Raw genomic sequence first — 21091 nt, forward strand, 5'->3', positions numbered from 1 at the left:
CAGATGATTTTGCTCAGGAACTTGGAAGTCATCAGCATCAGCCATCAGCAACACTTTACACTAGCACTGAACACTTAACACTTAACTGCACCACAGACACTTTCCACAATTTAAATTTCCAAACACTGCACAATTTAATTAAACAATTACTATGAGCAATAAATTTTCTGGATAATTACACGACGCCATTGAAATACTGTTTCAATTTAAACGTAGAGAAGGATCTAGACATTACTGCCATTGTCGATGATACTGAATGCCGCTATCAAACCGTCAGTTGATTACAAAGCAATCGATTTTGCGATTCTCGACCGCCCCCACTTTAGCAAACATTTGAACCTCAAACAGCGACGCGCAGAAGCGCCATCTTGGCGCGTAATTTCAAAATTGAAATTTAATAATTCAATAAAAATTTATTTATCTCAATAATTATACTGGTGTTCGACTTAATTAATTATTTTAATTTATCTATTCAAAATTTACAAATTTTCTCATGTCTGCTGCTACATTCACGCTCATGTCAACATTCAAATATTTGAGCGGTTAATTTAAAAAAAGCGACATCTCACTTCCTATACGCGAGATAAAATAAAAGATCTCCACTCCATTCTACACATAACGGGTTCCAAGGTTGTGTGTAACATCAAAATGGACTCTGCTTAGTTGACGGTGGTTGACGGTATTGACGGGCGGATTGGGCTGGGAGCTGAAACATCACAATACAATCCAATACAAAACACTAATAAATAACAATATACACACATACAAAACCGGACATCACCATGGGCGGTTAAAAAAAGTTGAGTGTTGATCTTTGTGCCAAAAAACACCATGATTCCATCAAACAGCTCAAAATTATATTGTCTTACGCACAACAATAACACAATTGTCGTCCGACACGAGTGTAATTCAAAATCGCAGGCGTATGGATCAAATATTTTTAAATTAAACAGCGGATCCCAGTAACCTTTTGCTCCAGTAACTGATACGGGATCTTTGATCTTGATGTTAATTGAAGGTAATTATTATTGATCACTCGAGCATCTTCACTCAGTGAAACAGTAAATAAATACTCGTTACTCCAATTAACAAAAATTATTTGTTTTTAAATTTTTTCAGTACCAATGAAATAAGTCGAGTATTAATACACGTCAGTGTAGCAAATGAATCATTCCTTCCATGGGATAATACAGTAATTTAAATATAATAATTATTTTTTTAATAACAAATAATTTAAAAATCACCGGTTGCCAATAGCACAAGTACAAGAAGCACAATGAGTACAAGTGATAATGGTACTGACTCTGAGACTGGATGGCAGGAGTGTGCCAGCTGGTTAACAAGATGTGGAGCTCTTAGAGCTGATCACAAAGCCAACTGGCCGACAGCGACTGCATTTGACTTAGCATACACCCTAAGAGACGGGGTATTGCTCTGTAATTTATTAAATTTAATTGACCCAGGATGCATCGACATCAAGGACGTCAGCCAAAAACCACAGATGGCACAATTTTTGTGCCTAAGAAACATAAAATTATTTTTAACAGTCTGTTCCTCGACCTTTGGTCTATCGGACTCTGACCTTTTTGAACCCACGGTGTTGTTTGATTTGTCAAACTTTCATCAAGTTCTTTGCACACTATCTGCACTATCGCACTCGCCGAGATTTCGTCGTAAAAGCATTCCGTGAGTATTTTAGATTTTGTTAAATTATTTGACGATTATTGATGATGATTATTTTTATTTTTACAGAGGATTTACTATTGGGCGTGATCATTCGCAGGAGGAAGCATACAAAGACCTACAGAGTGCTGGAGTTGGGTTAGTATTCATTTTACTTAAGGGTATTCTCAGACAGTACCGTAACTTTTTAATAATATTCAATGATGAACTGTCATAACAGTTCAAATTTTATTCATTAATTAATTAAAAAAAAAAAAATTGAACTTTAATTGAAAAAAGGATATTTAAAAAAAATTATTTATAGTTGGTATAAATTAGGAGCTAAAGCAAATTTTTTGAATAAATTTTAGCCTACAAAATTTGAAAATTCTAATTATAAAATTGATACTGTAAAAAATCAGGAGTGAATTCGGAGTAATTACAGATTTTATTATGAGTGTGAATGTAACAGACATCAGACAAATTTAAAATTATTAATAAGTGAGGTAAATAATTGATAAAATAAAATTGAAAAAAAATGCACATTTAAAAAATTTCAAAATTAATAAGCGCATTTTTTTAAAATTATTTATTTGTAATTTTAAATTTGTTTGGTGTCTGCTATATTTACACTCATGATTTTATTTAAATCCAAATTCACTCGGAGTTTCGGAGTTTTTACAAAAAATCACTCTGCTTACGGTGTAAATTGGACGTTTGTCTTTCCAGCGGAGTAGTCTGGATTTTATTTCAATCCGTATTCACTCTGATTTGGAGTTTTAATATTAAAATTAATTTTCTTTTGAAGTAAATTTCACTCCGAGGAAACTAAATAAATAAGAAGTCATCCCTGGTGGAAATTTTTCTGACTTTTCTCTGAAAAAGTCTTTAGAACCTTGAAAAAATCTTTAGAATTATAGAACTGAGTTTTTCAGAGAAAATTCCGAAAAATTTCCACCAGGGATCCGCTCCGCAAATTTTTTACATTTCGAAAATTTTACTGAAATTTATTTTCCAAACTTGGTTTAACTCCAAATTGATGTCAACTCTAAGTAATTTTTTTAAAAATCTATCCCAGCAAAATTGTCTTTTTTTCAATTAATGCTTTAATTGTTTTTTCATCAATTGATAAAAATTCGATACGCTTATGACAGTTGAGTTATTGAAAATTTTTAAAAAAGTGGGGACATTGTCTGAGAATGGCCTAGATAATAATTTTAAAAAATCATCTATTCATTGATTTATTATTTTATTTTTTTATTCATCTTCCCAATACCATAAAAAGATCTAACAATCTCTCATGCTAATATATAAATATTACACCGAATAAATTTAGTCCCACAAGTACAGAGGTGGGATTCACAATAAAACCCAGAGCTGCGGATCCCGATGAATCCCAAGTATACCAAGAGTTACTCTGCTTTTCAACTACACCTCACCATGAATGGTCTTTTACGACAACTGAGGTACATGTCGTTGCTACTAAACGCAGACTTATTTAACGTCTGTAGTGTAAAGGAGTTGTATTTAGAGTCCCCTTTCATAAAACCTCAGCGTTGGCAATTCATTTTATTGTAATTTATTTTAACTTAAGTAATTTTTATTTTAAATTAATGCTGCGTTATCATCAGCAAGCTATTTTGCGTAGTGCATGAGCCTTATTTTGTTGTTGTTTGTTATTTTTTATGCGACTAGTCGTGAGACTGAGGGTCGCAGGCGAAGATCGCGGAGACGAGAAGGTGACGAGGCAGGCGGGGGAGGAAGAGATGACATTGAGGATCCAGTTGGCCAGGAAGAGGACGGCTACGGGGCCTTTTGTAGTCACGCACAAAGCGAAGAGATCTACCATGACCTTTGTAGTCTGCACCTGCCGCCTCCTCCGAGTGCTGCGCAGGTCATTATTAATTTTTTTATTTTATAATCATCATTATTTTTTACTTTATGCCAAACGCAAATCCTGCATGAGGTCAAAGTACATAAATTATTGAGCATGTCAACTAAAATGTTTATTTTTATTGATACTTTTGTTGATTGGATCGATAACTGGGTGATTAATTTACAGGGAGGAACTATTCCAGGTGGAGAAAAAAGAGATTACGTTATCCAAGAGCTCGTTGAAACCGAGCGTAATTATTCCGAAGTATTAAATAGTCTTCTACGACACTTTGCTCGTCCATTATCATCACTACTGCGTCCAAAAGACGCGGCGATAATATTTTTCGGTATAAAAGATTTGTCTGAAATTCATGCCGGTGTTCATAGTCAATTACGTAAAGCGCGTAATGGTGCTTCAATTGCTCAAGTATTTCTCGATTGGCGAGAGAAGTTTCTTATTTACGGTGACTACTGCGCTAATCTCACGGTGGCCCAGAACACCCTGCAAGAGGCCTGTTCCCGCAATGAATTAGTCAACCAGGAAGTCATTCGTTGCCAGCAAGAAGCCAACAATGGAAAATTCAAACTTCGCGACATTCTGTCAGTGCCGATGCAACGGGTGTTGAAATATCACTTGTTGTTGGACAAACTTGTTGAAGAGACTCCACGTGACCTGGCTGAAGACTTGCGTCAGTTAGGCAAAGCCAGGGAGGTGATGGTAGACGTGGCTCAATATATTAATGAAGTTAAACGTGACTCCGATACGCTCGATATTATCAAAGACATTCAAGCGTCAATTGTTGACTGGGACATGAGTGATGGAACCCAACTCAAAGACTTCGGTCGGCTGTTAAGAGACGGAGAGCTCAAAGTTAAAGCACATGGAGATCAAAGAGTTAAAGCTCGTTACGCCTTTGTATTTGAACAGGCTGTGTTGCTGTGCAAAGCCGGCCGAGGAGATCAATATTGCTATCGAGAAACACTTCGACTTGATGATTATCGGTTGGAAGACCACATAGGGAGGAGAATTCTCGGACGGGATTCCCGGTGGTCATATCAGTGGCTGTTGGTTCACAAGCAAGCCTACACTGCGTACACACTCTACGCCCGGACGGACGACCAGAAGCAGATGTGGATGAAAGCTCTCCAGGACGCTATGGACAATGTAAATCCTGCTGCGTGTCGTGTTACCAATCACAAGTTCCGGTTGATGACATTCGAGACTGCAAGAAGTTGTCAGCGCTGTGGAAAATTTCTCAAAGGCCGCATTTTCCAAGTAAGTGGCATTCAATTTTTTTTTTCAAATACTTGGCGACTATGTACTGAAGTTAGCCGACGTCTAGTAATTTTTGGATTTTTTTAAAAACGATAAATTATAAAAATAAAATATTCGGTAAAAATTGCACCTATAGTTTTTTAAATTTTCTACAGGTGCATTTTTTTGTAATTTATTTGTTGAAAACAAAATCAGAAATTTTTAATTGTCTGCCAACTTCAATGATACTGAACTTAGCCAACGTCTAATAATTTTTGGATTCTTATAAAAACGATAAATTATTAAAAAAAAATATTTGAAAAAATTGCACCTGTAGTTTTTGAAATTTTCTACAGGTGCATTTTTTTTAGTTATTTTTTTTTTTTTGTAATTTATTTGTTGAAAAAAAAAAACCGAAAATTTTTAATTCTCTTCTACTTTCATAATCAGTGACTGAGTGATAAAAAATTTTTTTACAGGGATACAGTTGCGATGTATGTCGTTTGTCAGTACACAAACAATGCATATCATATTCCGGACGTTGTATGCCGGTTCCTCCCACGCCACCACTACCTCCCCCTCTACCGTGTGACCGTGCACTCTCGGTGAAGCTGTGGTTTGTGGGTGAAATGGGAAGAGACGCGGCTGCACACAAACTTGAGGCCAGAGAAGATGGAACGTATATGCTACGGGTGCGACCCGCTGGGCAGCCTCGATTAAAACACGAAACTAATTACGCCTTGAGTATCAAGTAAATATTTTTATTGTTATTCAATAATAAACTCTCTAATAAAATTGACCTTTCCAGCCATTGGCTTTTGGTAATTTAATTACTGTTTTATTTCAGAACCGAAGGGGCCGTCAAACATATTAGGGTCTTCAAACGTGACGTTGACGGCACAGAACTTTACTACCTGAGCGAATCCCGGTTTTTTAAAAGCGTCGTCGAGCTTGTCGAGTACTACGAGCGCGCGTCGTTGTCTGAGAACTTTGAAAACCTGGACCAGCGACTGCTGTGGCCATTTAGACGCGTGTTGGCCAAAGCGTTGTTTGATTTCCGTGCAGGAGAACGAAATCAACTGACACTGAGACGCGGATGTCGCGTTGTCGTACTCAGCAAAGAAGGCGACGCAAAAGGCTGGTGGAAGGGTAAAATAAATGACCAGGTTGGATTCTTTCCAAAAGAATACGTCGAGGAAGAATAACCTACGGGTATAATAAATAATTATATTATAAAATATAGTTCTTCCAAGTCAACTTGATTGCACGGCTTCTTAATTAATGAAATATAAATAATTATTATTAATTATAAATTAAATAAATAAATAAATTAGGCAAGCACTCATCCAAAGAAATACGCGATGACATAATATGTCTTTGTGCAATCGCATTTAATCACTGTTGAAACTAGTCCTTGGACAGACAGTTAACGTTTTAAAAGCGTAGATTAAATTTTAAATTTTTTAAATACTTTATTTAGCACAATTATCAACGGACAATTACCATGTGCGCTATGTCGCCCATTAAATACAGTCGGACTTCGTTATAAGACCGCGTTATAAAACTCACCCTCAATTTGTTAAAACTTTTGGAACGTTTCCCCCACCAGCAGCTCAATGAAAATTTTGCGCCGTACTCTCGCTATAAGACTAACGAACGACGACTAAAATCAAGATAAAATATACATATGCATATACATATAGATTGTAGATTAAGTAATTTATTTTCATAACGAATACTTACAATTTCGTGGTTTCACATAATGAATTAAGAGAAAAGAAAAACAAAATACTGTTTATTCATAATTACACAGCTCGCTCAGCAAGTTTCTGCAGTGCAAGTTGATGCAAATCAACTGCCGTCATCTGAATATAATTTCAGGGTGGCCACGAACCGGGAATATCGAGAATTATCAGGGAATTTAATGCAACCGGGAAATATCATAGAAGTGTCAGGGAATTTCGAAAAGTATCCGGGAATTAAATTGTAACAGTTCAAAATTTAAAAAATTTTCAATTATACACTAGTTATAAAAATTAAGGGATATTAAAAAAATTTCAAATTTTAAAGTGATTTTCAACAGATTGTAACTTGAAGGAAAATGATCATACGACAAAAACAAAAAAGGCAAATTGTAGCTTCAAGTGTCTAGTTTTCTGATCTGGTCTTTATATTTTTTTATTATGTGCGGTTCCGGAGTAATCCTAAGAAAACTATCGAAAAAGAAATTTACCAAATTTTTGCTCGTCTTAAAAAAGGTTTTCGAGCTTCAATAAATTTTTTTTGATAATTATGATTGATTTTTGATTGCTCCGGAACCGTGTATAATAAGAAATTTAACGACCCAGATCAGAAAACTAGACACTTGAAACTACAGTTTGACTTTTTGTTTTTATTGTACGACCGTTTTCCTTCGAGTTACAAAATGTTAAAAATTACTAAAAAATTCGAAATTTTTTTAATATCCCTTAATTTTTGTAACTAGTGTATTTTGAATTTATTTAAATCATAAAATTTATTATTAAATATTTTAACTTATACATTTTTAACATCGAATAATCAAAAGTAGGCAATATTAATTTATTTTATTGCCCATTTTTTCTGGTTTCTCGCATAATTTAATTATCAAATTTAATTATTAAAAATGAAAATATAATAAAAACTTTGAAATCTAAATGATACGAATAAAATGTCTAAATCAGGGAAAAATGTAAAAAACTTTACTGGAAAACCAGGAAATATGAAGGAATTTTGAAATAATTTCTTTGTGGCCACCCTGAATTTGACAGAAAAACGTCGTCAATTTGAATTGAAATTTTCAATCAACTTAACGTCATTATGACAGTAACATTTTAAGTAAAATTGAATTCCAGTTACAGCCAATCTACTGTCAACTTAACCCCAACTTTTTGCTGTTAAGTTGACTTCAAGTAGCTTCGTCAACTTGCGGTTATGGTGACTATCAAGGTAGTCTTATAGCGAGACTTCAATGCAAACACTGTTAAGCACAATAGTGGAGGAACGTCAATTCTAAGAATTTTTTTCCCTACAGCTCCGAGCTGGTCTTATAACGAGGTCCAGCTGTGAGTTGTTAAATATCCAGCATTAAATCCGAAGCAATGGGCTGTTAAATAAATTGTTAAACTCATTCTCGCTTGGAATTGAGACTGCTTGAAAAAAAATGCTTTTATGTACTAAAAAAAATTAAATCAAGGCTTTAATTGCCTATATATATTTATCACTATATTTACATAAAAAAATACAAATCGATTGTTATTCTTGAAAAAAAAAAAAAATATATATATATATATACACATATATCTGATATTTTTTAATGATAAGACGTATTGTCCAATCGTGCCAATAAAAAAACTAAATGTATATATTTGATTTGTTGTAAAAAATATAATATTATCTTTCTTGAAAAACATTTATTGTAAATTTATTTTTATCACATTTTGCAAGAATAATTACTTTGATGAGCGACGATAAAGATTACTGGCGACTTTCTGCTCAATTCTTTTGCATCCGCTCTTAGCAAAAATTTCCAGAGGCGGACTGAAAGTCACGTGGCTCATAACGTCTTGGATCTGCTGAGCAGAGGGACTTCTACCGCGTTCTCTGAAAGCCGCTTCTATGCATTTCTCAACATGCTCAGATTCCAGAGGCAAAAATGGCACGTAGTGATCAATTAGACTCGTTGTTATCGTGTCACTTTTATGAAAACCCCCATTCTCATTGAACGCTCCCTTAGATACTAATTCTTCAAAGTCCGAGAGACTCGTTTCCTCTCGTTTCTTTCCGCTTTGCCATAAATGATGCAGGGTCTCGACAATCTCCTGGCTTCCGGTGTTGGATAGAAATATAAAAATTGCTTTGTTCGTTTCCACATCAACACGCTTGCCGCGATGGAAAATCTGGGCTGTTGAGTACTCCATGAATGGCACGAGAACATTTAAAATTCCTGGTGACATCATATCTACTTCATCGAACACGAATAAAGATTGCGGACACTCCACAAGACTGTTGATTATTGAATCTTTCAATTCATCCTGCAAACAAATTTTAATTATTTATGTGACGTCAAGTTGCTAATTAAAAAAATTATAATTAATTTTCTTAGCAACGGATAGTAAAACTTTGGTCACTCGGATGAAGGAAAATTGTTCAACAGAGTGACTAAAGCAGAACCGTAATCTAAACTTGAGACCCGGTCCTCGATGACGTTCGCTAGAGTAACCTGAGATACGACAGACGATTTTTAATTTTATAATTTCGTACTGGATCTGCAGATGCAGAAAAGTCAGTCAGCCAACGAACATCTAAGGCCTGTGTCCGGTAACCGACTGACTTTGAATTTAATGTTTCATTTAAAACTATACTATGGTGGCCACAGATTTTTAAGATTGAAATTCCGTGACTTTTCCAGGTATTCCAGTCAAACAATTCAAAAATTTCCTGACTGTGTGTAATAATATTAAATCATTGGAAATATTTATTTAATTTAAAATAAAATGGTATGTCAGTTTAATCAATAATTAATCATTGTCGTTAAATGAAGCTTTTTTTAGTATTTGTCAGTGTTCATTGTTTTTTTTTTTTATTTATTAAATGAATAATTTTTTATTTTTGATTTGAAATCCATGTTTTTATATAACACTCTATAATAAAATATAAATAAATTTTTCATTTTCACTCGAGTAAATTTCATAAATAAGAATATTTCATGGAATATTAATAAAGTATTAATGAAGTACGCGAATAATAAATATAGTGAAACTTATTAGTTAATTACTTATGTATACATTTAATGTTTTTAGTTTTTTAACTTGTCAATATGAATGTTAAGAGCTTGAAGATCCTGGCGATTGGTTTCTACTAAGATTTTTTTTTCTAACAGCCTTGATAATTCTAACTGCTTCATTTTTTCGCTATTGGAATCAATTTCTACTAATTTTTTTTCAAGATGATTTTACAACCGCATTCGCGCCGCGTCACTTTTTCAACAGTTTTGACAGAAAACTAAATTTGTCGAATTTTTTCAGTCAAAAGAAAGAAAGTGAAAACTTTTCCAGCTTTGTGACGAAATTCCCTGACCGTTCCCTGACTTTTCCAGTATATTTATAATTCCCTGACATTTCCAGGTTTTCCAGAAATGTGGCCACCATGAATACTTAAATTTATTTTAATTGTGTATTATTAAAATTTCCACCCTTGAAATAAAATTAAAAATCTATGAGAGTCGAACAGTGACATCACAGGTCTACCGCCTTTCCATTGATGTCCATTTCATCAATATTTAATTAACTAATAAATTAAACGAATTAACATTTAGCAAAAATCTTACAATTTATAAGTTTAATTTAATTACTGAGTATTTAAATAAATACCTGGTACATAGCCACCTTATTCTGCAAAGGAAAGCTCAGTCTCCCGCTAAAAAAATGATAGTATTTGCTCTTAGCACCTTCTTTATAAAAATTCTTTACAATATTCTGTGTGACAAAATTTTTTCCCGTGCCCGGAGTTCCATGGAAGCTCATCGCCAGAGCTTTTGGACTATGACCTGATCTTACGTGAGCTCGGAGGGCACTCACTACGACATCATGAGCAATATGCTGCCCGTAGAGATTTCTCTCAAGGGCTCGATCTAACCCTGTGAGAAATTTCAAACATTCAAATTAATTTTTTAAAAAATAGTAGTGATGACAGCTAACAATAGACCTTACCTGTCAAATCATAATGAATGTAGTGATCATCACAGCATTCATAGTACGAGCATGTGATTTTATTGTACCCAAAATACAAGCCAGCGCCCGCGGCAATCAAAGCGCCAGTGAATGGGTCCACCAAACAGTCGACTTTAAATGTTAAAACAGTTAAAATACTAGCGTAAAATAGTACTGTATGAGTATTCATTTTCGGTTTAATTTCCGGTTTAATTTAATTTTAAAAAAATCAATAGACATGAGTATTTTGATTACTGAATGTGATAACACTCTTGTGAACTACCGGCTTCATTGGATTTTTTTTTACTACATGTTGTGTAAACATGAATGCAAACATCTGTGAGTTTTATAGATTTTTTAGCGGCGCGGTATTGGTGCTCATACGCGACGGAAAAGTAACTATCAGGATATCCTGTATTTAATTTTAAATTATTCTCATTTCAACAAATATAATTGTTTGAGCTGTATAAAAGTGTTTGCTCTCACAGCCTTGTTTAAAAAAATTATTTATATTATTTTGATGGCAAAATTTTTACCAATACCCGCTAATTCATGAAAACTCATCGCCAAAGCTTCGGGAGAATTTTTTATCGCAACATGAGCAGCTAAGTACACTAATTAGGTTGCGTAACAACATATCCGCGACAAAATATCCGCGGAAATAATAATGATACTGAAGTTAGCCGACGTCTAATAATTTTTTGATTTTTTTTAAACAATAAGTTATAAAAAAAAAATATTTTTAAAAATTGCACCTGTAGTTTTTAAAGTCTTCTACAAGTGCATATTTTTAGTTCTTGTTTTTTTATAATTGATTTGTTGGAAAAAAAATCGGAAAATTACTAATTGTCTGCTAACTTCAGGATCATGAAATAATATCCGATGAATAAAATATCTACGGACAGAATATCCTGAAAATTGACGTAACAAAGGGATGAATTCATCAGATCAAAATTTTCATAGTTAAAATAACAGCAGAAGAAAGTTATTCAAGTCATATTTTAGTTCAACCCTATTCTAGTAACATTGGGGTAAAAATATCCCACACTGGAGTAGGGATTCTAATTGAGAATCGACTTTTCTTTCAAAGAAATCGATATTTTAGAATCGACTTTGTTTTTGAAGTCGACCAAGAATCGATTCTTAACATTCGGCTTTTAGATAAATTGCAAACATGTTGAGTTTCATAGATTTTTTAGCGGCGCGGTATTGGCGGTCATACGAAACGCAAAAGTAACTAACAGAATATCCTGTATTTAAATTCAAAAATATTTTAAATTCCAAAAAAAAAAACGATTAACAATTAAAAAAGATATTTATTAAATGTGATAAAAAAAATATATAAAAAGTAAAAAATGTCTATAATTCTTTGTGGGAAGTAGATCCAGTGGATTTAGTTTGCCTGTACGCGATGCTGGCGACTTTTTGGTCGACTCTTTTGCAGCCGTTTTTCGCGTACAGATCAAAAGGTTGGTCTCCAAAGGTGACGTGAGACATCGCTTCCTCAATTTGTTCTTCACTGGGCAGGATATCTCTCAATTTGAACGCCGCTTTGATACACTGTCTGACATGCTGCTTCTCAAGAGGCAAAAAAGGGACATAATGGTCAATCAAACTGGTACTGATGGTATCACTGCGATGCAGTCCGCCTTTCTCATTGAAAGCTCCCGTAGCAATCAGACTTTCAAAGTCCGCGAGCTTCGTTTCACATCGTCTTCTTCCCTGGGCACGTAAATCTATCAACGTCTTCGCTATTTCATGACTTCCGGTATTTGACAGGATAATAAATATCGCGTTGTTTGTTTGGACTGATTTTTTTGTTCCTCTGTAATTAACACGAACTGGTCCGTGGTCTAAAAAGGGTACCAGTACATCTAGGACTCCTGGTATCATTATGTCTACTTCATCAAAAACGAACATCGACTTGGGACAGTTTAAAAGAGTTTCTGTTATTTTCTCCACCAACGAGTCCTATTTAAATTTATTATTAGTAAAAATGATATATTTATTATCAATTAATAATATGATGCTGAAAGTATCAGTCATGAAAAAAACTTATTGATCTTTAATAAACATAGTAAATACTGACAGGCAAAAATTTTAAAAAATCTATGGGCAGTATTTTAAAAAATTTTCATGATCCTGAAGTCTTTGACGTCTAATAATTTTTGGATTTTTAAAAAACTATAAATTATAAAAAAAAAAATATTGCACTTGTAGTTTTTAAAATTTTCTACATGTGCATATTTTTATTTTTATTTTTTTTTTATAATCTAATTGTTTAAAAAAAATCTGAAAATTGTCAATTGTCTTCTAACTTCTGCACCATAAATTTTCTTGTGTATATTTTTAAAAAATTTTCAAATGAAAATTAAAAAAACTAAAATTTTATGACAGTAAAGTTGGCGGACATCTGACAATTTTTTGAATTTTTAAATAATGAATTGAAAATTTTTCTAACAAAAAAATTAAAAAATGGAGTTTTAGAAAATTCAAAAATCAGTACATGCATTTTTTTTATTTTATCAATTTAATTGTTTAATTATTTTATACATAATTTAAAAATTGTCTTGTCTGCTACATTTACACTCATAAAATTTTCAGATGTCAGTTACTATCAGCATCAACTAATAATTTATGTAAATATATTTATCTCACCTTGTAATCATTTAATTTATCCTTCAATTTAAATTCCAATCGCCCGGTATATATTTGAAAGTGTTTGCTCTCACAGCCTAGTTTGAAAAAATTATTTGCTATCATTTTGACAACAAAATTTTTTCCAGTGCCAGCTAATCCATGGAAACTCATCGCCAGAGCCTTGGGAGGATTTTTAATCGCAACATGAGCAGCCAGTGCACTAAGTACTGCTTCCTGAGCAACATGTTGACCAAAGAGATTCGCGTCAAACTCCTGTCGTATTGCTAAAATATTTAATTTAATTAATAACGAAATTTATCAATTAACCAAACAATTTAAATAAAAAATAATTACAACTAAAATTACCTGTGATATTTTGCGGTACGTAATTATCATTACAGCAGTCGCCGAACGGACACTTCAAAATATTATACGCCGATTGAATCCATTCAAATGTATAACAATTTACTTGGTTGATATAAATAAAATAAAAAACAATAAATATACGTGATATATTCATATTTGTATATATAAATATTAATGTAAATAAACTAATTAATTTTGAATACTAATTTTTAAACGATGACATTTGAAATATTTAAACTCCCGTTTATTTGTTTTTCAAAATATTAAAATTTTATGATGACAACAAACAGCTGACATTTTTTTGTTTATTTCCGATAAAATTTTTAAAAAATTGGCAGCCGTGAATTCGAATCTAGTTTTTTTATTTTTCACGACAGGCAGCATTGAATAAATTCAAATTTTTGTTTACAATTGGAATTTTCCCGCCAGAGATGTCGCTTTTAAATCTATAGTTTATTTGAAAATTTTACGTGGGGATACGTGAAAATAAATCGTGGGGAAATTTTTGGTTTTTCTGGACTTAAAATAATAAAACATCTGGTCACTCGAGGCACGTCCGGAATAAAATTGTAAAAGGAACCTTTGTCTGAAACCTTTTAAGCATATTGTTCGCTAGAATTAAGAGAAGTAGGTAAAAATATTTTCTCTTGATTTGGAAATTTAAATCAGCTATTGGTAGGTTGATGTCCAAGCAGATTTGTAATTATCCCTGATTGCCAAGTTGGCGGTAAACTACTGACGCAACCAGTCGCCAAGTTGGCCACAAAAATTAGCATTTCCATAAGTTGATGGCAACTTTCTGAGAAAGTCGATGGCTAAAGTTAGCAAAAGTCAAAAAAAAATCGATACCACTGATCGACAGCATTTTTTCCGAAACGAATTTCTATCGTATCGATTTGTTTATAACTTTAGTTAACAAAAAAAAAATGGTCTTTGGACGATACGATAGAAATTCGTTTCGAAAAAAATGCTAAAGATTGGTGGTATCGTTTCTCAATTTTTTTTTTTATTTTTATTGATTTTTAATGAAAAAGACTTGAGAGAAAAATTTGTTGGGAGAAGTTATATATGGAGGGGAGAAAGTCACCGGTGCTAAGCTGCAGGGGAAGTAGTTCAGTGCTCGCCGCTAGATCGCACCCAACCTCTTGTGCTGTTCTTGGTTAGATATATACTTCAGAGTTGTTATATTCTATACTGGAGAACAACTTTTCCGCAGGTGCTTCTCTGTCATTTGACAACGTAATTATAAGTGAGTTGTTTTCTGTATTGTATTCGTATTTTAACTGAAACAGAACATTAATACAAAATATTTTATATATTTTGAATACAACTCATCTTCTGTATTTGCCATCAGTTTCCTGATGTTGTCAAGTGGTTCAGGATGTTTAATTGAAATTGCTTTCTTATTAGAAACCTCACAATATTTTTTTAAAATAGCCGATGTATATTTTGAGCGAGTATACAATCTGTATTCCCTCGGTTGCTTTTTTCTAAGGACTCCTCAAAGTCTTCCTTTGGTTCTCTGACTTATTGCATAAAATTATTTAATTCAATTTACTAATTTCTTTTAGACAATTCGGCTTTTAAGACACCTGTCTAACGTCATCTGCATAGAAATTCTGACGTCTGATGTGCCGTCAGGATTTGGTTTTTAATAAATTTTCTCCGTTCAGGCCACAATATTTGTTAATAAGGCGCATTGAATCATTGAATCTTTTATCATATGCTATAAGCCCCAAAACTAGTCGCCGACTTTTTTTCTTGTTGTATCTGCCATTTTCCTAGTTGTGGAGTTTGAATGCCCCAAGGCGTAATTCAGAAATTTAATCATTAATTTCGAAACTCTAAAATTAAATGTGTGCACCCTCATAATAATTAATTATTATATGTTATAGAGTATCTTTTCATAAAACAAAATTTACTCACCGATTTTCCTTGCTTGTCTGCTTCCATGTTGAAGTGTCGAACGTGACAGAACTGCACTTATACATTTCTCAAATCGGCCGATTGAAACCAATGAATTTGGAATAAAGGTCTATTGGATTTCAATCGGAGTCAAGCGAATTTGAGCGGTTTCAATCGGAGTTTTATTCCATACAATATACGGTTACGAAACATTGATGGTACCGAAAAACATTACATAGTTTTTTGTGGGAAATTGAACTTTTTTCGGGATTGATGAATAATTGAGTTTTTCTTTTTTTCAATATAGCCAAACATACTAACGTCTGAAAAAACACTTGAAATATAGTTTGAAGTATTTCTTTGTACCATTATGTACGAATACTACAAAAACAACTTCTGCAGAAATGTTTTTAAATATTCCTTAAGATGTTAGGGGCATTTCAGACAATGCCCCCCCCCACTTTCTAAAAATATGCAATAACTTTTAACTGTCATAACCGTATTCAAATTTTATTAATTAATTTAAAAAAATTGAAAATTTAAAAGAAAAAAAGAGGACGTAGTAGTAATTTCGCCGAGATATATGGAGTTATTGACTTGAACTTTTGAACGGATGAACCGATTTTGATCTCCAAGGTGTCATTCGACGCGGCTTGTTAATTTCTACAAGCTGTGAAAAATTAAGCTCAATCGATAGGGTGCGTTCAGAGATATTCCAAAAATAAAATTTTTTCAAAAATGTTTTTTTTTTTATAACTTTTAATTTGCTCGATGGATGAATTCCAAACTCTGATCAGCTCTAAAACTTTATAAGCCGCGTCGAATGCCACCTCAACCATTAAAATCGGTTCCTTCATTCAAGTGAAACCGTTGTCAAAAGAATGTAACAAAATTGGAGAACTCTTTACTACTATCGGTATTGAAAATCACGGAACGATTAACCATACCCTGATAGCCACACCTTATTCAGTAAAAGGTCTGCAATGAAACATTTTCGGCTAATTTTGTTTATTTCCGATAAAATTTTTAAAAAACTGGCAGCCGTGAATTCGAATCTAGTTTTTTTATTTTTCACGACAGGCAGCACTGATTTAAATTCAAATTTTTGTTTACAATTTGAAATTTCCCGCCAGAGATGTCGCTTTTAAATCTATAGTTTATTTGAAAATTTTACTACAGTTCCATTCCCAGATGATTCAAGACACTAACGAGTTGGTAAAAAATTTCTTTTGATTTATTTGGAGTTAGAAATTACCAAGGGGTAAAACGTGCTAATTTTTAAATATAAATTTAAACTTAAATTTAAAAATATAAAGATATTAAATTTATGAATTTAATATAAAAATATATTATTTTATAATTAAAATAATAAATAAACAAATAAATAATTAACTAAAAATAGTTATGGAGACTCCAGCAAGTACATCAACTACTAAATTTTATTCTCGTGCCGAAGTTGCTACACATAATGACAGTAAAAGTACATGGTTTATTATTCACAACAGTATTTATGATGTTTCTAAATTCTTAAACGAGGTACGTATCATTATTTTACAAACTCTCTTCGTATTAATCATTGGCGACAGTAATTATTATTATCGTCAGTCTATTTATATTTTTATTTCTGCTATAGATAAAATTTATCTAGTCGAATTTGATGACGTAGCATTATTTTTTTCTATTCATTATATTACAGCACCCAGGAGGGGAAGAGGTCTTGCTTGAACAGGCAGGTAAAGATGCTACAGAACCTTTTGAAGACGTTGGTCATTCAAACGATGCTAGAGAAATGATGGAACCCTACAAAGTCGGAGAACTTAATGAGGTATTTTATCAGTAACTTGTATCTCATAGGATACAGTGACCATTGTCCAGTTCGTTTGAAAATTACCGCTCTAAAAATTTTTATTTTTTTTTTTTTTATTGTTTTTTTGGCCATGGAGTCTAGGCTCCTTGTGGCCATCACGAATACAATTATTTAATAATCAAAAAATATATAGGATAAATATATAATCATGTAAAAATAAAAATGCAAATGTAAGCTAAGTTTACAATAGTGATACACTATCATCATCACAATAATATCATTCATTTAATAATATTATCATTTATCAAACATCAATCTTTTATAGATTTTTAAAATGACGAGTACTGGCCCTTAATTTTAATTAATTATTTATTTGAATTTTGCACAACTCTATTGTGGAGCAATGAGATGCGTTAGCTATCAAACAATTTTCGGAGTTTTTTACAACAAATCGATTACAAAAAAATAAAAATAAAAATATGCACATGTAGAAAATTTAAAACGCTACAGCTGCAATTTCTTTTTATAATTTATCGGTTAAAAAAAAATCAAAATACTGTTAGACATCGGGTAACTTCAGTATCATGATGTCTGTGCGTATGTGCGGATGTTAGTAAACACGATGACTTAAAAAATACGCAGATTGATCTACTTTATTTTTTACACTTGAATTTTTATATAAAAGAACCCTTTGGAAAATCATTTCAAATTTTTTTGGTTTAATTAAAATTAATAAAAACTTAAAACCGGCAATTCATGAAAAAAATATGAGTGTGAATGCAGTCATCAGACAAATTTAAAATTATAAATAAATGTAGTAAATAATTTTTAAAAATGCACTTATTAATTTTTTAATTTTTTAAATGCGCATTTTTGAAAATTTTATTTTACTAATTATTTACTCTATTTATTAATAATTTTAAATTTGTCTGATGACTGCTACATTAACACTCATAAAAAATTATGATCCTGAAGTTAGCAGACAATTAATAATTTCAGAATTTTTTGAAAAATTTAATTTAAAAAAAAATCTAAAAATATGCACGTGTAGAAAATTTTAAAAAACTGTCAGTGCATTTTTTCAAATTTATCATTTTTAAAAAAGTCTAAAAATTTTTAAACGTCGGCTGATTTCAGTATCGTAAAAAATTTAGCTGCCCTTTTTTTAAAATCCTTTTTTGCGTATAAGAGCGATGTATATTGATGACTTTTTAAATGAGCGAGTGTTCGCACGTTAGGATTTTCCAACTGTTTTTTTTAATCTTTAAGTCATAAATATTTAAATCGCTAGAATTTATTACAAATAGACTTGACATTATTTTTAAAAACGATTTAAAAATATGCATGCAAATATTGCGTTGAATAATTAAATTTATGCAGACTAGATACCGATAGAGAGCTGGTCATTGGATACTGAATTCTATTTAAAATTACTATTAAATAATTGAATAACTCATTAATATTTTATTCAATAATTCTAGGAGGAAAGAGATACATCGTACGATAAGAAAAAAAATAGTAACTGGGCAAGTAATGGTGGTAGTGATGAACCTAGGTATTTATATTTGTTATCTTATCTCATTAATGCTTACAAGTTATCATTTCATAATTACATAAATATTAATAAAATTATTTAACAAAGTTGTACACCCGCCTAACAAGGAGACACTTCAAGTGGTTCATGCTGATCTTGTTCATCAATATATTTATCTACTTACTAAGGACAAGATTTTCGCCTTGATTTCGAAATGAATGGTTTAAATGTTTGATATTACGGCGAAAATATTGGTCTTATCAGAAAAGTTTTTAAACAAAAGTTTTAGAAAATTTAATTTTCTAAAAAAAATGTCTCTTATGATTTTCTTATACGGCCAATATTTTCACCGTAATTCCAAAATTAAGATTCATAATGAATGATTCAAATTTTTGATAATTACGAAATTCTTAATTTTGAAATTACGGCTTTTTTTTTTAGACTTAAAAAAAAATTCTAAGAGACATTTTTTTTATAAAATTAAATTTCCTACAACTTTTGCTTAAAAAATTTTTTTATACGACCATTATTTTTTCCGTAATATCAAAAATTTGACATCATTATTCATTATTGGTTGATTTTAAATTAAAGTAAAAATCCTGGCCTTACTAATTACTTATTAATTATTTTTAAAATTATATATAATATACGATGTAAATAGTCGCTGCTGCATGCTGATGTGATTGGAAATTCCAGTGGTTCCTGGAGTTCATGGCTCATTCCTGTCGCTCTGGGAATTCTTGCAACCGTCATCTACCGCTACTTCATCGCTACTCGTTAATATATTTAATAAATATAATAAAACATTCCCAAAAATATATAACAAGAGATTATGAGATAGCGAAAACATCACGAGTAGGAAGGAAGGAAGGAAGGAAGGAAAATATGAGGGATCACAAAGGAGAAGAAAAGAAAGTGTTTTGTTTTCTTTACGTCCATTGTTATTGCTTTTCATATAAACAATTGTTAAAAAAAAAAAAAAACTTTTAGTTATTTTTACTCTAATATCTAATTTAGACCTACTGTAAGTATTTTTTTATAATGGGTATCTATCTAAATATATAAATATCATGAAATATTAATATTGTGCTGAAGAATCTAACAAGAAAATCAATATATATATATATATATATATATATATATATATATATATATATATATATATATATATTTAAGTACGAATACGTATAACAGATAACAGATCTGTAGTAGAGCCTGAGCCAGCGAATGAACGCGTATTTTAAAATATTTTAATATAGAAGGATGCAACTAAATTAAAATGCGAGTTCTAACAGTTGTCAGCAATGAAGGATTTTCTTTGGTAATTGAGATTAAAATCTAGTGCTGGAGGTAAAAATAACGTTCATTTACCGGCCGGGTTCATTCGCTGGACCGATCGCCATATAATTAATGATGTGAACTTTTAATTGATAATTATCGAATCCTATGGGTATGCGTTCATTGATAAATAAATTAAATTAATTGTTACAATTCAGATATTATTATTATTATTTTATGTTGACATAAATTAATTATATTTAGATGTATGTACACTAAGAAATTTGCGGAGTGAATGCGGAGGGAATGATTGTTTATTTATTTAATTCCCTTGGAGTGAAATTTGGAGGGAAGTTTAATATTCAAATTCCGATTTGGAGTGAATTCGAAATCTCATGTACCTGAAGATCGGAATGTTTCTCATGCAACGAAAACGAAAATAATTTGTGTAATTTGACTTTAAAAGCGACTCAAGGGGCAGTTGGGGGTGGCGTGCAATTTTCAGCTGACGTGCGAAACATTTCAGAAATCTAGATCTCAGTAGATTTTTTTACTTTCCATTTCGTTTCGCGAAAAACGTTCCGATCTTCAGAAATATGAAATCTCTCCTCTGAAAAAAAACAGGCTCCTTATTTACTCCGTATGTGGTAATTTTTTTTTAAACTCCGGGACTCCAAGTGAAGGAATAAATTCAGATTTAAATAAAATCGACCCTGAAGTTAGCAGACAAAAAATTTTTTTTTCGATTTTTTTTTGAACAATTAAATTTGAAGAAAAAAAACTAAAAATATGCACATCTAGAAAATTTATATGACTACAAGTGCATTTTTTTTAAATATTTTTTTTTCATAACTTATCGTTTTTTAAAAAACCCAAAAATTATTGGACGTCCGCTAATTTCAGTATCATAAATAAAATTCATATCACTCCGAATTTTTTACAGTCTAGTGTAGTTAGTTATTAAGGCATGAAAGCGTTGATCTGATAATTTTCGATCAGTGTCCTCATTGATGATATGAAGAATACAATACATAATAGGG

General features: G+C 31.8%; 4 protein-coding genes across 7 annotated transcripts; 2 read left to right on the forward strand and 2 right to left on the reverse strand.

Annotated features, from left to right (window-relative positions):
- The first annotated feature begins 611 nt into the window (after nt 1-611).
- LOC130667282 (protein vav) lies at nt 612-8220 on the forward strand. Of its 2 annotated transcripts, none has more exons than XM_057468752.1 (7): nt 612-1018; nt 1120-1686; nt 1753-1821; nt 2999-3128; nt 3725-4813; nt 5272-5543; nt 5640-8220. In XM_057468752.1, the coding sequence occupies exons 2-7, from the start codon at nt 1277-1279 to the stop codon at nt 5995-5997; spliced, it is 2328 nt and encodes a 775-aa protein (XP_057324735.1). In that variant the 5' UTR covers nt 612-1018; nt 1120-1276; the 3' UTR covers nt 5998-8220. The 2 variants fall into 2 exon arrangements, with proteins under 2 accessions (XP_057324735.1, XP_057324734.1); XM_057468751.1 differs by lacking the exon at nt 2999-3128 and adding an exon at nt 3358-3556 and having other exon boundaries at nt 614-1018.
- On the reverse strand, nt 7920-10838 carry LOC130667283 (torsin-like protein). Its single transcript, XM_057468753.1, has 3 exons — nt 10522-10838; nt 10183-10448; nt 7920-8844 (listed from the first exon to the last, which is right to left on the reverse strand). Exons 1-3 carry the CDS (start codon nt 10709-10711, stop codon nt 8263-8265), a joined length of 1038 nt encoding a protein of 345 aa, XP_057324736.1. The 5' UTR covers nt 10712-10838; the 3' UTR covers nt 7920-8262.
- A 990-nt stretch (nt 10839-11828) lies between these two features.
- On the reverse strand, nt 11829-13835 carry LOC130667284 (torsin-1A-like). The gene is made up of 3 exons (XM_057468754.1): nt 13528-13835; nt 13180-13445; nt 11829-12492 (listed from the first exon to the last, which is right to left on the reverse strand). Exons 1-3 carry the CDS (start codon nt 13679-13681, stop codon nt 11881-11883), a joined length of 1032 nt encoding a protein of 343 aa, XP_057324737.1. The 5' UTR covers nt 13682-13835; the 3' UTR covers nt 11829-11880.
- Nucleotides 13836-16587: 2752 nt separating this feature from the next.
- Nucleotides 16588-19772, forward strand: LOC130667285 (cytochrome b5). 3 transcript variants are annotated; one of them, XM_057468757.1, is made up of 5 exons: nt 16588-16693; nt 16835-16968; nt 17129-17257; nt 18721-18794; nt 19470-19772. In XM_057468757.1, exons 2-5 carry the CDS (start codon nt 16837-16839, stop codon nt 19552-19554), a joined length of 420 nt encoding a protein of 139 aa, XP_057324740.1. In that variant the 5' UTR covers nt 16588-16693; nt 16835-16836; the 3' UTR covers nt 19555-19772. The 3 variants fall into 3 exon arrangements, with proteins under 3 accessions (XP_057324740.1, XP_057324741.1, XP_057324738.1); XM_057468758.1 differs by having other exon boundaries at nt 16606-16968; nt 19435-19550; XM_057468755.1 differs by having other exon boundaries at nt 16609-16968.
- Nucleotides 19773-21091: the final 1319 nt, after the last annotated feature.

This window comes from Microplitis mediator, chromosome 5 (genome assembly GCF_029852145.1).
Source record: "Microplitis mediator isolate UGA2020A chromosome 5, iyMicMedi2.1, whole genome shotgun sequence".
In the NCBI taxonomy this organism is placed as follows: Eukaryota; Metazoa; Arthropoda; class Insecta; order Hymenoptera; family Braconidae; genus Microplitis; species Microplitis mediator.

Excerpts from the sequence above, each read along its gene's own strand:
- LOC130667282 (XM_057468751.1), top strand. The coding sequence starts at position 1,277 with ATGAGTACAAGTGATAATGGTACTGACTCTGAGACTGGATGGCAGGAG. Across the intron at positions 1,822-3,357 it reads CTACAGAGTGCTGGAGTTGG|TCGTGAGACTGAGGGTCGCA; the intron begins GTTAGTATTCAT and ends TTATGCGACTAG. Across the intron at positions 4,814-5,271 it reads TCAAAGGCCGCATTTTCCAA|GGATACAGTTGCGATGTATG; the intron begins GTAAGTGGCATT and ends ATTTTTTTACAG.
- LOC130667283 (XM_057468753.1), bottom strand. The coding sequence starts at position 10,711 with ATGAATACTCATACAGTACTATTTTACGCTAGTATTTTAACTGTTTTA. Across the intron at positions 10,449-10,521 it reads CATTCATTATGATTTGACAG|GGTTAGATCGAGCCCTTGAG; the intron begins GTAAGGTCTATT and ends AATTTCTCACAG. Across the intron at positions 8,845-10,182 it reads ATAAGGTGGCTATGTACCAG|GATGAATTGAAAGATTCAAT; the intron begins GTATTTATTTAA and ends ATTTGTTTGCAG.
- LOC130667285 (XM_057468757.1), top strand. The coding sequence starts at position 16,837 with ATGGAGACTCCAGCAAGTACATCAACTACTAAATTTTATTCTCGTGCC. Across the intron at positions 16,969-17,128 it reads TTTCTAAATTCTTAAACGAG|CACCCAGGAGGGGAAGAGGT; the intron begins GTACGTATCATT and ends ATTATATTACAG. Across the intron at positions 18,795-19,469 it reads GGTGGTAGTGATGAACCTAG|TGGTTCCTGGAGTTCATGGC; the intron begins GTATTTATATTT and ends TGGAAATTCCAG.
- LOC130667284 (XM_057468754.1), bottom strand. The coding sequence starts at position 13,681 with ATGAATATATCACGTATATTTATTGTTTTTTATTTTATTTATATCAAC. Across the intron at positions 13,446-13,527 it reads CGTACCGCAAAATATCACAG|CAATACGACAGGAGTTTGAC; the intron begins GTAATTTTAGTT and ends TAAATATTTTAG. Across the intron at positions 12,493-13,179 it reads ATAAATTAAATGATTACAAG|GACTCGTTGGTGGAGAAAAT; the intron begins GTGAGATAAATA and ends AAATTTAAATAG.